Genomic DNA, 14,644 nt, shown 5'->3' with positions numbered 1-14,644 from the left:
GCTAATCCAGAGGCATATCAAACAAACAAGTAGCCCACAATACTTCCAAATGCAATCCAAATCAGATTAAAATATAGCTCCTATCTGATTTTTGTGCTGATGTATTAATTTGAGAGGGGAAAAAAGGGCAGTGATAGAGTACTGAATCTATAGTCAAAAAGACATGTTCAAGTTCAAATCTGGCTTCAAGACACTTCCTCGCTATATGACTCTGAACAAGTCACTTCATCCTATCTGCCTTGGCTTCCTTCCTTGAAAAATGAACTGGAAAAGGAAATAGAAACCATTCCAATGTTTTCCAGGATAACCCAAATGTGGGCACAAAGAATTGGATAAAACTGAACAACAATAATTAATTAAAAAAGAAACAAACATATGTGGTGGGTTTCTAAGTCAATATGTGACCCACACTCTCATCCATCCACAAAATATTTACTGAGTATATAGAAACTTACTTCTGCAGAGCCATCTCTTTCTGCTGATAGAGTTCATTGAGAATCTCTACTTTTTGTTGCAGGGTCTTACATTCATTTTCTAATTGTGCTTTGGCTGACTGCAGGGAAGAGGAGTCATGTTCCAATTTCTTAATTTGTTCTGTAAAGAAAAAAATTCTCCCCATTTGTGTATGCAATTGTGACAGATGATGCCAGGGGTAGATAAGTGAAACTATTCAATTTTCATATACAAACTCATTTATGTTTTTGAAAAAGAAAACATTTCCCAAGGAAGAACCTACCTTCCAATTCATGACGAGCTTTTATTTCATCATTTAGTTTGGATTGTAAATGATTTCTATCTTCTTCAACTATTGTTAATGTAGTTTTAACCTATAAATTAGAAAAGAGAGAAGACTATCAAATAGAAATGTAAGTTGGGAAGTCTATAGGCAATTTAGTGTATTACAAGGAATCAGATCATACCCGTGACACATCCATCATCTGTTTAATCTGGCTTTTCATCTTCTCGGTGCGGTTATCTTTAAAAAAAGATAAAAAAGGATTTACTATTTATCACTTTCTATTCCTTTACCTTCAAAAATTCTTAAGATGCAAAGCAAATATTTTAATAAAAATGAAACACACTAAAGAAAATCTGAATTCACCAGTTCAACACAGATTAATTCATTCTTAGAGGAAACTATAATTCTCTAAACAACAAAAACTATATTTGCCCAATACAAACTTTTAGCAGTGTTACTCTTGGGTTGAAGGGAGCTTTACATGGTATAAAAGTCTCTTTTCTTTCAATGGAGAAACACCTTTCTGTGGTATTGTGCTTGTGTTGGTGGCAATTTTGGCTATCTTGCTTCTTCTACCTTCTTATAAAAACTTGTTCCATTGTGAATAAAAAACAAAAATCAAAACCCAACACATTTTAATTGTGAGACAAAGCAAAAATCCTACTTGAAAAATATTTTTTTTTCCTTTTTTCCCCAAACCCCAAAAGACCAAAAAATGGCTTGTTCAGACTACATGCTGCAACTGGTAGGCATTTGCTCCTGTTTCTGAAACCAAAGAACTGAAAAAGAGATCTACACAAATTCACCAAAGTCCCTATGCGCAGAAATCAATTCTTTCTTGGCTTTAGACATCAATTCTAAAGCATATCTACTCCATCATACATCTTAAAGTTGTTTTAATGCTAAAAATAAATCTAAGGATTAAATCTAGTCTTCTCTTTACCTTCAGGTTAAATGAAATGGTGATCATTCTTTTCTCCCTTCTTCCCATCCTTAACTAGCAGAAGTGAGAAAAAAGTAAGTTCTTATATTGGAACTAGGATTTAATCAGTGAGTAGACCTAACTACAGATCCAAGGGACTATTTCATTTTCAGTGGCATAAAAAGTAAAGCTAAAGTTTTTCCCTACTGTACTTTCCAAACAGTTTCTAGCAAACATATTTAACTATATAAACTTTTTTCACTTCTAGTGAAAGTTCTCAATGCTCTACCTTATTAACAAAGAGCACTCAAATGAATAGGCAAAAAAGTCAATGAGCTACCTGAGGTGATTTTATCTGATAGTTCTCCATTGGCTAAGTCATCCCATCCATTTCCTTCTTCATTATTTTTTATTTCAGATTCAGAATCAAGATCAAGTTGTTTCAGTTGCATAATGCAATTAGTCAAAACCTAATGAAGAAACCAAAAAGCATCAAAAAAAAGTTCCAAATATTATTACACTACATAAGTAAAAGCAAAGTAAAAAAAAACATGTTTCTTAGCAGAAACTTACTTCAATTTCATTCTCTTTGTAAGCAAGAGCTTCTTCTGTATCTTTCTGAGTCTTCTGATATAATTTGATTTGCTCACTAAGTTCAGTGTGTCGCTCACTCCAACCTTCTGCTTCCTGTAGCAGCTAGGGAGAAAAAAGACTACATTAAAACAAATCATAATTTGTGTACTACTAATATTGAAGAACCAAATGAAGCTCTTTTTTTTAAGGAACATCATCCCTGCTTATTGACATCCAAAAATACAATTCAAAATTAAATACACAGAGTTTGCAGTACTAATATCTTTCTGAGATCCAAAGGAGAATTTCATTTCTTCTATAAGTGAAATAAAACAGGACCACCAAAAAAAACAAAACACAAAATTAATCAACACAAAACTATAAATCTTTCAGATATTTGGAATCATCAGAGAAAGAAAAAGGATAAATGAAATAAGATCTATAGCATGAATATCTTAAAATCTGGACAAATTTGGGGTTTTCAGTCTCCACATACCAGATGTCCTTGAATGGGAATGATAATCATTTCCAAGGATTAACAAAGCTTACAAGTAAGTAGCTCATTATTTTATGGCAACAAGTATAGCAAAAATACTTTTTACTTTGAGTTTGCTTTTATTTGAGATTCCCATAAATATTTCAACAATCCATAATTTTATTTTATTCCCTCTACTGACACAGACTAAAATGACTCTTTTTTTCAGGCAATCTTATGATAAGCATGTATGGATTTAGGTACACTGGTCCTTGGATGAAATATAGCATCCATCACTACTGTCCATGCCCAAAGTTGTTCTAACTTGGTATACTATGCTAACACAGCCTTCAAGAACCCAGTTATCCAAGGCAATCCCAATAGACTTACAACAGAAAATACTATCTGCATCCTGAAAAAGAACTATGGAGACTGAATCCTGCTCTCCCATAGTTTTTTCTCCTTTTGTTCTGATTTTTCTCTCCCAACATGAGTCATAAAGCAATGTATATAAAAAATTTTAATTAATTAAAGAAATTTAAAAAAATAAAATAAAAAAGAACCCAGAGTTAAAGTCCACATCACAATGAGACAATAGAGAAAAACTTTAGTGGAAGTTTTAATAAAAACATACAAGGAAATCTGGACAATGACTCTAAAGAATGATACTACTTTAAAAAAAAATTTACATAACATGAAAGGTTTGAAAATGCTTTTCTTAGGTATGACCAACTTATAGATGGCAATACTAAAGATCACAAGAATTAAATAAAGCATGCCCAGGGTTACACAAATATGTGTAATAGAGAATTTAATTGAGGTCTCAACTCAAATGTAAAAACCCTTTTTCAATATAATATACTACCCTTATTCCTTTTCTCCACCCCTCTTCTACCACCACACCACCAGCATAATTAAATTTAAAGGATGGCTGACAACGTAAACCTTTTAAAAACAAACGTTCTCAAGGTAAATGTGAAGTCTACTTTAGAGGCACATAAGGGAAGGAGAGAATAAAATGTCTGTTTCCTGGTCTAGTACCTAAACCTAAGGCTTATTTTCATTACTGTGGTGAAATAAAGATGAGTAAGTACTTCCCTCCAGAAAACTTCCTGTATAAACCTGAATGGAATCAACTCTAAACATGGAATTTAAGAGATTTAAAACTAGAAGCTTTAAGCTATTTCCTTGAGTGCCCCAAGGAATAACTGACAAATTAGTTAATCAAATTAACTAATTAACTGAAGTTAAATGTAAACTTCAGCATACATTTTGGTCAACAATTGGATAACAATTCTGAAAACTGATTAATTCACACAATGGACACTTTTAACACAGATGACATAGCATACTTTACCTTGTCTCCCAGCAATAATTTATGGTAAATCTAGCCCTCCTGATCAAATATTCACCGTCAAGTCATATAGCAATAACTTTACAAGGAAGATCACTAAGTATATTATATATCTTTGACACTTAATACAAAATTAATACATACTACTGACTGATAATTTCTTCAGTCTCTTCAAAGATTAACAGAATGAGAGATGTGGAATAATATTTTCTTTTTAAACAGAACTAGCCAATAAGATGAGAATTATGAATAGTTTACCCAGATTTTATCAAGCTTTTGATAAAGTTATTTCACATTCCAGAGAGGAAAATAGAAGAAAATAATGTAGTTAAGACAAATAAATGGATTCAGAACTGACTGAAAGCTTTAATAGAAGATCAAGATTTAAAGATTCTGTTGTTCTGTCCTTCATTTTACAATCAGACCAATGACATCAGAGGTGATGTTTTGATTTGTTCGTAAACTAGATTTAAGTAAGGCAGAATTTATACAAAGTTTGTCACCCTCATTCTCTCCTTCCAGAGTCATTGAAGTAAAGTGACAAAACAGACTGCTGATGGGCTCAAGATGCAATGGATGAACTTGATACTTTCAATGTCGAACAAACTCTTAAGTGCTCCACAGCACCTGCTTTAGCCACCTCCATACTCCCCCTCCCCTTCCCCCTCTCCCCTTCCTCCCTCCCCCCCTCCCCCGGAATAAATTCTTCTCAGTACATTTCATCAGGGGAAGTCTTTACATGCTTGGAGTAGACATCCCCCCCAACCTGCCAAAAGCCCTGAGGACTGTCAGTTACCCTCAATCTGGTTTAGCCCATTTGCCTAGATGTATTTACCAAGGTGAGGCTGGTGGGAAATCTCCAGTTTTTCCTACAGCTACAGGTGAGAGGCAAGAGTCAGATGGAACAAAGGTGGATGAGCAGCCCTGGACAGACTTGGTGAACTATCGCACTCGATGTGCTCCTTCAACACCTCGCTATTACCATGGCAGATCTCTACTGGGGTATGATCTGTTCTTGGCTGTGGGATATTCAATGTTCTGATAAAATGCCTTGAATTAAAGGAATTCATGGCATGTTCATCAAATGAAGCCAAAAGAGTAATTAGAATCCACAAAGATCTTGACAGATGAGAGCATTATACTGAATTTAAAATAAAATTTAAGAAGGATAAAAAAACATGAAATCTGGATGCACTGGCTTTGAATAAATAAATGTTAGATAATAAAAATTTAAGCTCTACCTAATTAATTACATAAGCTCCCACTTTTTCTTATTATATACTTTTCATAGGGTTGTTGGGGGGAAATCACTCAGTAAACTAAAAACTACATAAATGTGAATTATCTATGGGTTAATACACAAAAAATACAAGATCAAATTCAGAAAAGTTAGATAAGAAAAACGCAAATCTAATTAGTTATGGCACTTAATGAAAAATTCACTATACCTGCTCCTTTCTCTTCTTGAGTCGAGCATTTTCTTCTTGTACATGATGTAGTTCAGACTTCACTTTCTCTTCACTGAGCTTAGCTTCATTAAGAGCTATCTGTACCTAAGCAAAAGATTATCATTAAAATTGTAATCTATCTCTGCTACTTCATATCTACATTGGCTTTTGAGTTTTTAAATACAAAAACAAGCAGATTAGTTTATCATGAACTATATTTTAAGAGATACCTTGAGGGAACTGAGAAGATTAGGACAACAAGTAGTAGTGGGAATTGAGTGAATTGCACTGATTACCTTATGGAGTTAGTTCAGTTCCCTTTCTATTTAATTATAGGTCTAGTTCAATTTCTGTCTTATAAAAAAACTTCATCGAATAAGGGAATTATGAGAAAACTCAATTGCATTGTTTAAATCTAACTTTGTATGGCTGGGAAACTAGACAAGTTCTACCTATTGTTAGTTATGCTAATCAGAAATTCAATCAGATTTGAAGACTGATGCAAAAAATATTCTTATAATTGAACATCTCAAACAAACTACATGTCTTATCTGAAAACTGGAAAAGATTAATCAGTTATTGTTTCCATGTTTGTTTAATTGAATACAGACACTTGGGGGAAGTGGAATACATTTCTGATTTCACCTGTTCATTCTCTCCTTCCCAATTTGGAAAGTTCCTAATCTTTCCTCTAATTAGAAACTACATTACCAAATTTTGCATTCTGTTTAATTGTTTTCTTTTAATTAATTAGTCTTTCTGATTATCTTTAATTTTAATTAAATTAATATTAAATAATGTTAATATCAAATTAATTGATTTTAAATTTAATGAAAAAATCAATCTCTCTCTCTACATTTGAGATCCAAGTGTCAAAACTCAGGAAGGCTAGTGGTTTCCAATTGCTTGATAAATCAATATACTTGAAAACTCAAACCTCTGTTTGCTCAATCATTTTATCTTTCATCCACCATACCTGGCACTATTGATTATAGTGGCAGGAATAGTTCGATATTTACCTCTGAAAGTTCAACAGAATGCATTGTAATAACTTCTTGTAGCTTTTCTATTGATTTTTGAGTCTCCAAGATCTGTATGAAAAAGAAAACAGAAATGTATATTAACAATTAAAAAGTTAAATGTTAGCCATTTCAGTAGACTCACAAAGTAAGTACACTTTAGAAGCAATATTTAACTAAACTTTTTTCTTTTATACTTCTGATAAAGGCCACCAACAAACTTAAGATCTAGGACATTTGTACCTTCTTTTAGGGGTTCCTCGATTGTTATCCCTCCTCCATCGGAGATGAGGAAACTGAGGGCCAAAGAGTCATGTAACTCACTCTTAAGATCACAGAACTGATATCAGAGTTGAAATTTGAACCCAAGTGTGAGATCAGTCCTCTACTGGAGGGACAAGTGAGGAACCTCTAAAAGTACGTACAAATGTCCTATAGAATCCATAGGGTCATACATAATCATATGTAATGAAATGAACAATGTGATTAAAGAAAAAGGAAAATTTTTTTTAAAAGAGTTGATTCAAAACTCAGATAATCCAGCCTCTGCAGGGTGATATTGAACAACTGTTAAAGACAGTTTTTTAATACAAGTAAAAATTTCACAAAGAAACACTGTGATTGCAGTTTATCATTTTTACCTTTCTCTGAGAAAAGGATAGAAAAGGATACAAATTATTACCAAAAAAATAGCAACAATAAGTACATGCAGTATGTACTCAAAAATCTAAGATAGTAGGTTCTCAAGCTTTCTGGTATCAGGACTCTTTTATTACTCTTAAAAATTATTGAGGACCCCCCTTCCCCAAAAAAAGAAAGAAAAGAGGGTTTTTTTTTTTAACATGGGTTATATTGAAATTTGCCATGTTAGAAACCAAAATATCTTTAGTGCTATGATAATACCTCACAAACCCCACTGAAAGGGTGTCAGGGACCAACATAAGTCTTTAGACTGTCCTTTGAAAACTAATGCTTTTAAGGAAATATTCAAAAGTAAACAGACTATTCTGTATTTCAAGCAAAAATCTCAGCTAAGACAAAAAAGTCCAAATCCATATTAGAGGAAGCTTTTTACCATGTCTTGTTTTTTTACATTCTGTTCCTTCTCAGTTTCCAACAATGAACGAAGATTTTTCACTTTGTCATCAAGTTTTTGGTTTGTTTCTTCAAGTCCTTTGATTTTATCCTAAAAATTATGAAATCAATGAATTCAATGAAACAAAATCATTGAAGTGCCTGCTACATATAATTGGTTATTTTAAAAATGACTGATTTTACATTTGTACCTTAAGGTCAGCTGCTTCATCAGAAAGATTGATGTTTTGTTTCTTGGTTTCCTTTACTGATTCCTTTGCTTTTTTGATCTACAGACAGACAAAGTATTCAAAAGAAGCAAAAAGCAAACTGCAAAAACATACAACAGATTGTCTCAAAAGTCTTGTTTGTTCAGTTAATGTAATTAAAATTAACTAAGACTTTGGGGATATCTAAGTGACTTTACATAATATAACTTCAAAAAGCATCATATTTGCATTTTCTTCATTTTTAGATCATTTATAGAAAATAATGGATTAAGATAATAGGAAAGTGCTGAGTTAACAGAAATGAAAGAAAATGAAACCAAAAAGGACCACTATACCTTCTGATCATATTCTGACATCTTTTCTAAAATTTCTGTCTTTTCTTGTAACAGAGTTTTAATCTTCTCGGCAAGTTGTTTTTCAGTCACTAAGAGGGAAAAAAAGGCCATACAAAATTTTATAATCACCCCACTGTTAGTAGAAAGCCAATGTCAACTGTTATTGTTATATCAGTTCTAAGATTAGTTAGCATATTGCCACTCTGCACTTTACATCTTAATCTTTTTTATTAGACTTGATAGGAAGATAAATTTAGAACAATAAAGGAACCTTACAGGATTGTCACTTAGTCCAACCCCCTTATTTTACAGATGAAGAAACTGAGGGCTAAAGAGTCATGTAAATAACTCTAAGGTCATAGAACTGGTATCAGAGTTGAAATTTGAACCTAAATGTGAGATCAGTCCTTTGATCTCAAAACCAGGATTCTTTCCAACTATATCAACTCTCATGTCAACAGCAGAAATAAACAATTAACAATTTCATGATTATTTATATGTCTATTTTTTTTTGAAAAATCAATTAAGTAGTTTATGAGACAAAACTAGATTTTACATTTCATACCAGGAACTCAAATCCAAACTTTTTCAAACTCAAATCACCAATGATCAAGGTTTTAAACTAAAAATGTTTAGACAATAGTAATTCAATCAATTAATCTGCTAATAAATCCTGCACATACTATATGCAATAAAATTATGGAAGAGGAACAAAAGACCATGTAGAATAAATTCACAACACAAAGTGAAAAAAAGCAGTTTTATCATTCTAGATCAAATAATTTAAAGAACAGGAAACAATTCAATCATATTTCCTAAACCACATCCCAGAGTTAAATAATTTGCCTTGTCTATATTCTTTTTTAAAAAATATAGTTCTATCAAAATTCTCCAAAATGTATCCATTCTCACTTTCACTTATCACTTCTAGAAATCTTAAGTCCTGTCTTCTAACTTGAGTTCTAAACTCAACATTCTTATCTACTAAATATTTCCCATTTCAAACTTATCAAGCATCTAAAACCCATAAAGATGTCTCTCCTCTCAACTCAGCCTTTTCTACTAGCAAGGTGCACCATAATTCTCCCCACCACCCACAAAAACTTGGGAGTTTTTATTTTTAATTTTTCTTTCTTGAGTTTTATGTTCTAATAATTCAACAATTTTTATTTATTTTTCCTTCCTAATAATTCCTCTTTACTGCAAAGCACCCAACACTTACATTATTGCAATAGGCTTAACTATTTTAAATTTCTCACCACTCCAAACCATATTCTGCCTACTGCTGCTTAGAACAGGGGTAATCTACCTGGGGTCCACCCCCTCTTCCCCCCCCCACTCCCCTCCCTCGCCAAATAGATCTATGGATAGATTTCAGAGAATAAGAAATGAAAAACAACTATATTTTCACTAACTCTTTAGTTTCCTTTGTTGTTCTATATGTTTTCTTTTTTTTATAATAGCTTTTTATTTTCAAAATACATACAAAGAGAGTTTTCAAGATTCAGCCTTGCAAATCTTGGATTCCAAATTTTTTTTCCTCCTTTCTCTAGACAGCACATAAACTAATATAGGTTAAACATGTAGAATTCTTCTAAATTAAACATTTCCACATTTAACATGCTGCACAACAAAAATCAGATAAAAAAGGAAAAAAAAAGAGGAAAAAAAACAAGCAAACAAACAAACAAAAAAAAGGTGATTCTATGTTTTGATCCACATAAGTTTTATCTTATACAATTAAAAACATGCTTCTGAGAAGGGAACCTTCAGGCTTTAACAGATTGCCAAAAACTTCTATGACACACAAAAGTTTAAGAACCTCTGTACTAAAGTAATTCTTCTGTAACATTACTGTAATCATGTTACACCTGCTGTAATTGCTCACTACTATCTACCAGATCAAAGCCAACATCTTTTTCCTCACAGGTAAAGTTTTCCATAATCTGACCTTACTTTAGCTATTATTCAATTTTCTACTAGTCTTGAATATAAGCTCTTTTCTCCAGTAAGGCTAGTTTTCTAAATGTCTCTTCCCTATCCACCCTTCCCCCCCCAGATAGTATTTCTACCTCTGCATTTCTGGTGGAATACCTCTTCCTCTATACTCTATGCCTAAATATATTTCTATATATCTTTTCAAAACACAGTTCAAAGTGAGATTCAATTCCTGCTCAGCTACTAATTTCCCATGTAAACCTGGGTAAATCATTTAAATTCTCTAAACTTATTTCCTTAACCATAAATCCCAATTCTGCTACTTGCTACCTTGCAAAAGCTGTGGACAAGTCTTTTCCTCCCTTCCTATTATCTCAAGTTTTGTTACCTGTAAATTGAGGGTATAGAATTAAGATTTTCAAGATTCCTTCCAGTTCTAAATATTACAAATCTATGTGAAGACATGAGATGATGTCAGTCAATAGCCATTTATTAGAAACCTAGCTATTTACCAGGCACTATCCTATGGTCTCTTTTACTCCACAAAGTTCTAGGTAGACTACTTCTTCTAAAATTTTCTAGTACTAATGATCTGGATCAATGATGGCAAAAATCAAATAGAAATGGGGGCTCTTAAACTGTATGTGAGGATCACTGCAGGCCATATACTGACTTAGAAAACCTTATTTATATATTTCGTGTTTTTATTAATAAATCCACACACTTAAAATTATAAAAACTACTATATTTTATTCCGGTGTGGACTACACTCAGGAATGTGCATATATGACACTGCTGATTTAGACCATACATTAAATTTTATTTTGTCATATACAGTTCTTTAATGCCAATATTATATCAACGTTGTCATACGGCTACAAGTCATGGAATGTTGTTAGTCTCTGAGGGATTAAAAAAGATTATTAATTAACTTTAAAAAAATGTGAATTCAAATACATGAAAACATGTCATAGATTAATGTAAACTTATTAGGACCTAGCTGTAAAAATACATACTATTAAGTAGAATCACTAAAATCTTAAGAGGTAGAAATAATCTCAGGCTTCATCTAATTTAAAGTTTACCCAAATCACTAAGCTTGATTATTTAGCCAAGAGCTGAAGTGACAAGATTACTCAACTTATAAGAAGGTCTTAATTTATTTCTAATTCACTGTTTTTAGTTTTTAATATTTATGGTAAGCTAAACTCTCTCCCTATGACTTTTGTCCTTTAAGTACTAGTTCTGATATCTAGAACAATATATAACAAATAATCATATAACAATTTAACAATTTGAAGGCTACTATCAGATCACCAAGTCTCTTCTCTCCAGGCAAAATTATTTAATTGATCTTCAAGATTTTTAATCCCTTGACCATTCTAGTCATGTGCTAATCTAGAAAATGTCCCTTTCAAAGATGTGACACTGGCCACAACTATACCCATGTGGTCAAACCATGTAAGATTAACAATGGAAATAATGGTTCCACTCCATATAAGATAACAATGGAAATAATGCTTCCATTCTTCTGTACACTGTGTTTTACTAGTGCAGCCTTAAGATACTAGCTTTTTTGGCTGTCATAGCACACAGTAAATTCAATATTCATTTTTTTTTTTAGTGGATTTTTTACAAATCCATTAAATCCAAATTTTTTAAGTGGATTTTTTACAAATCCACTAAATCCATGGAAATCTTTTTCTATATTAATTTTTTTTAGCCACTACTCCCCCATATTACAACTGCAGAATTGAATTTTTTTAAAGCCCAAGTGTAGTTTACATTTATTCCTAATAAAAAAATGTAATCATTAGCTTCATCCAACTGATTAGATAAGCATTCAATAAGTCACTGGTTGATAAAACTTGAGAACATAAACTACTTGGAAAGAACTCCATTATCTGACAAGAACTAGTAGGAAAATTGAAAAGTACTGTCAAAAAATGGGCTTAAATTTATTATATAAGTTCTGAACTTAAATTATTATATAAGTTTATATATATAAAACTATATATAATATATATAATATATAAATTATTACATAAGTTCTGAACAGATACTCTAAAATGTAAAAGGCTACACTATTTTTAAAAAAACAGAAAAAAAAAGATGTATATACATCTTTTATGACTGTGGCTGGGAGATACTTAAATTAACCAAGGACAGAGATCACATTACATAAAATTGAAAAGATCTTGCATACATAAAAATCTATGTATTAAAAATCTCTGTTATATAAAAATGTAGCAAACTAACACAAACACAATATAGCTGAATAAGTTATGGTATATGAACAAAATGGATTATTATTGTTCTATAAGAAATGATGAGCAGGCTGATTTCAGAAAAGCCTGGAAAGACTTATATGAACTAATGCTAAGAAAAGCAAGTAGAATCAAAAGAATGTTGTATACAGCAATAAGATTATGTGATGATCACTTGTAATGGACTTGGCTCTAGACAATTCCAATAGACTTGGGATGAAAAGAGCCATCCACATCCAGAGAACTATGGAGATTGAATGTGGATCAAAGCATGGTACTTTTTTTCTTTCTCATGTTTTTTCTCCCTTTGATCTGATTTTTCCTGTGCATCATGAAGAATTTGGAAATATATTTAGAAGACTTGTACATGTTTAACCTGTATTGGATTGTTTGCTGTCAAAGGGAAGAAGAAAACACTTGGAACACAAGTTTCGCAAAGGTAAATACTGAAAACTATCTTCACATGTATTTGGAAAAATAAAAAAACTTCTTTTAAAAAATGGTTCCATATACATCAAAGTATCCATTGTAGCACAAAACTTGGTATCTAAGAATGAGAAATTATTTTAAACCAAATGTATTACATGAATATAAAAATATTACCATGCCATAAAATGAAGAATTCAGAAAAACAGGAGAAGATTTATATGAACAAAGTAAGCAAACCCAAGAAAACTCCACATGATTAACAACAATGTAAACAGAAAAAAACAATAAAAATTAAACCAACCATTGTATAATTAATTATAATTTTTGCTATTTGCTAAATTGATTAGCTTGCCTCAAATATCTCCCCACTTCAATTCACCCTCTATTTAACCACAATCATTGTCATATACGTCCCTCCACCACCACCCTCACTCAATAAACTATATAGTGGGGTTCCCTATTACCTCCAAGATCAAACACTAAATCCTATCTGGATTTAAAACCTAGCCCCTACCTTCTATCTTTCCAATTTTCTTATACTTTATTCTCTGCTATATAATTCCTTAATTCTAATGGGACAGGGAATGTATTTGCCTTTTTTATTGTTGTTCTTAACCAACTAAGTACTTATCACGGTGCCTGACACATAGCAGGCACTTAATAAATGCTTAACAAGTGATTTATTAAATTTGGCTCTCATAGAAAAGTTAAGAAAATGCACTTCTTTTCTTACAGACAGGGGGCACTATGGGCATGTACGTTGCATATGCTGTCAAACAAAAGTGATGTATCTACAATTTTAAAAAAATCTTATAAGAAACAACTTGATGAGTAGAAAAAGTAGAGACTAGTGAGAAAGTAGGATGTCTCTGGAAATAAATATGATGTTAAAAACAAAAGCATCACTTAAAACAGTGCATTACTTTATAATTTTCACACACATAATACATAAGCTTGGCTAAAACAGGTCTACTATTCCAAGTACTAGAAAACGAGTTTTTGGATCCACAAACTATTAGGGCAAACAAGAACTTCTTTTAACATTCTCTCTTTGTCTGACCAAATAATCTCTGCATCTTAAAGCATTAATAAGATCAATGGGTATTTATGTCTGAATTTCCCTAAGTCAAATTTAAAATACCACCATGAACATTTTAGAATTCAATGTATTTGTTAGAAATCTACATATAACAGATATGTAAACTCTACCAAATATTGGACTTGAATGGATATGTAACATACAAACCAAAAACGTTACCTTGATAAACTCTGCTCTTTACCTAGAATAGACAGAGAATAATATTGTCAAGGTTTTTTTATAAACTTTATGGCACCTGATAAAACATATTAACACAATTAGGTATAATTTCTACTTTTAAATGATTGATATTGCTACTATATTAAATGAAATAAACATATTTAGAGGATTTCTAAATTAAAAGCCTATAGGTTAATGCCCCTATTTTAGAGACAGGATAATGGTCTGCTTAGTAACTATTAAATATGTACAAACAATTTGCAGAAAGACAAATTTAAATTTGAGGTAAGAGAATTTCCTAATAAGTAGAAATATGGAAGGCCATCTAAAGAAGTAATAGGTCCAAGAAAAGCTGGATAACCACTTGTCATATGTCTTGTATAAAGAATTCTTGTTCATATATGAGTTTGATTAGATGTCTTTTGAGGTTCTACTTCTGGGCTTTTACAATCTATATTCCCTCTTTTGGAAAGTGGCAATTTATGCTTCATTTTATGTAATGACCACTTATCCTGAAATCCAATACAACAAAGTACCATGAAACAAGGATAAATTTAAAAAGGAGAGGGATCTTCAATACCCC

The 14,644-nt window shown here is 31.8% G+C and overlaps 1 protein-coding gene across 3 annotated transcripts in view; it reads right to left on the bottom strand.

Annotated features, from left to right (window-relative positions):
• Positions 1 to 14,644, bottom strand: part of LOC127559509 (transport and Golgi organization protein 1 homolog) — a 39,939-nt gene that overhangs the window by 9,157 nt on the left and 16,138 nt on the right. For all 3 annotated transcript variants that reach the window (XM_051993345.1, XM_051993347.1, XM_051993346.1), the window contains 11 exons: positions 14,062 to 14,083; positions 8,170 to 8,258; positions 7,817 to 7,894; positions 7,606 to 7,716; positions 6,531 to 6,602; positions 5,512 to 5,616; positions 2,235 to 2,357; positions 2,002 to 2,131; positions 921 to 976; positions 737 to 827; positions 456 to 594 (listed from right to left, as the gene is read on the bottom strand). In XM_051993345.1, coding sequence (XP_051849305.1) covers positions 456 to 594; positions 737 to 827; positions 921 to 976; positions 2,002 to 2,131; positions 2,235 to 2,357; positions 5,512 to 5,616; positions 6,531 to 6,602; positions 7,606 to 7,716; positions 7,817 to 7,894; positions 8,170 to 8,258; positions 14,062 to 14,083 — 1,016 coding nt within the window. The remainder of the gene's footprint in view (positions 1 to 455; positions 595 to 736; positions 828 to 920; positions 977 to 2,001; positions 2,132 to 2,234; positions 2,358 to 5,511; positions 5,617 to 6,530; positions 6,603 to 7,605; positions 7,717 to 7,816; positions 7,895 to 8,169; positions 8,259 to 14,061; positions 14,084 to 14,644) is intronic.

The sequence above is a fragment of the Antechinus flavipes genome, chromosome 4 (genome assembly GCF_016432865.1).
Source record: "Antechinus flavipes isolate AdamAnt ecotype Samford, QLD, Australia chromosome 4, AdamAnt_v2, whole genome shotgun sequence".
Taxonomy (NCBI): Eukaryota; Metazoa; Chordata; class Mammalia; order Dasyuromorphia; family Dasyuridae; genus Antechinus; species Antechinus flavipes.
This window is presented reverse-complemented; position numbering and strand designations above follow the sequence as displayed.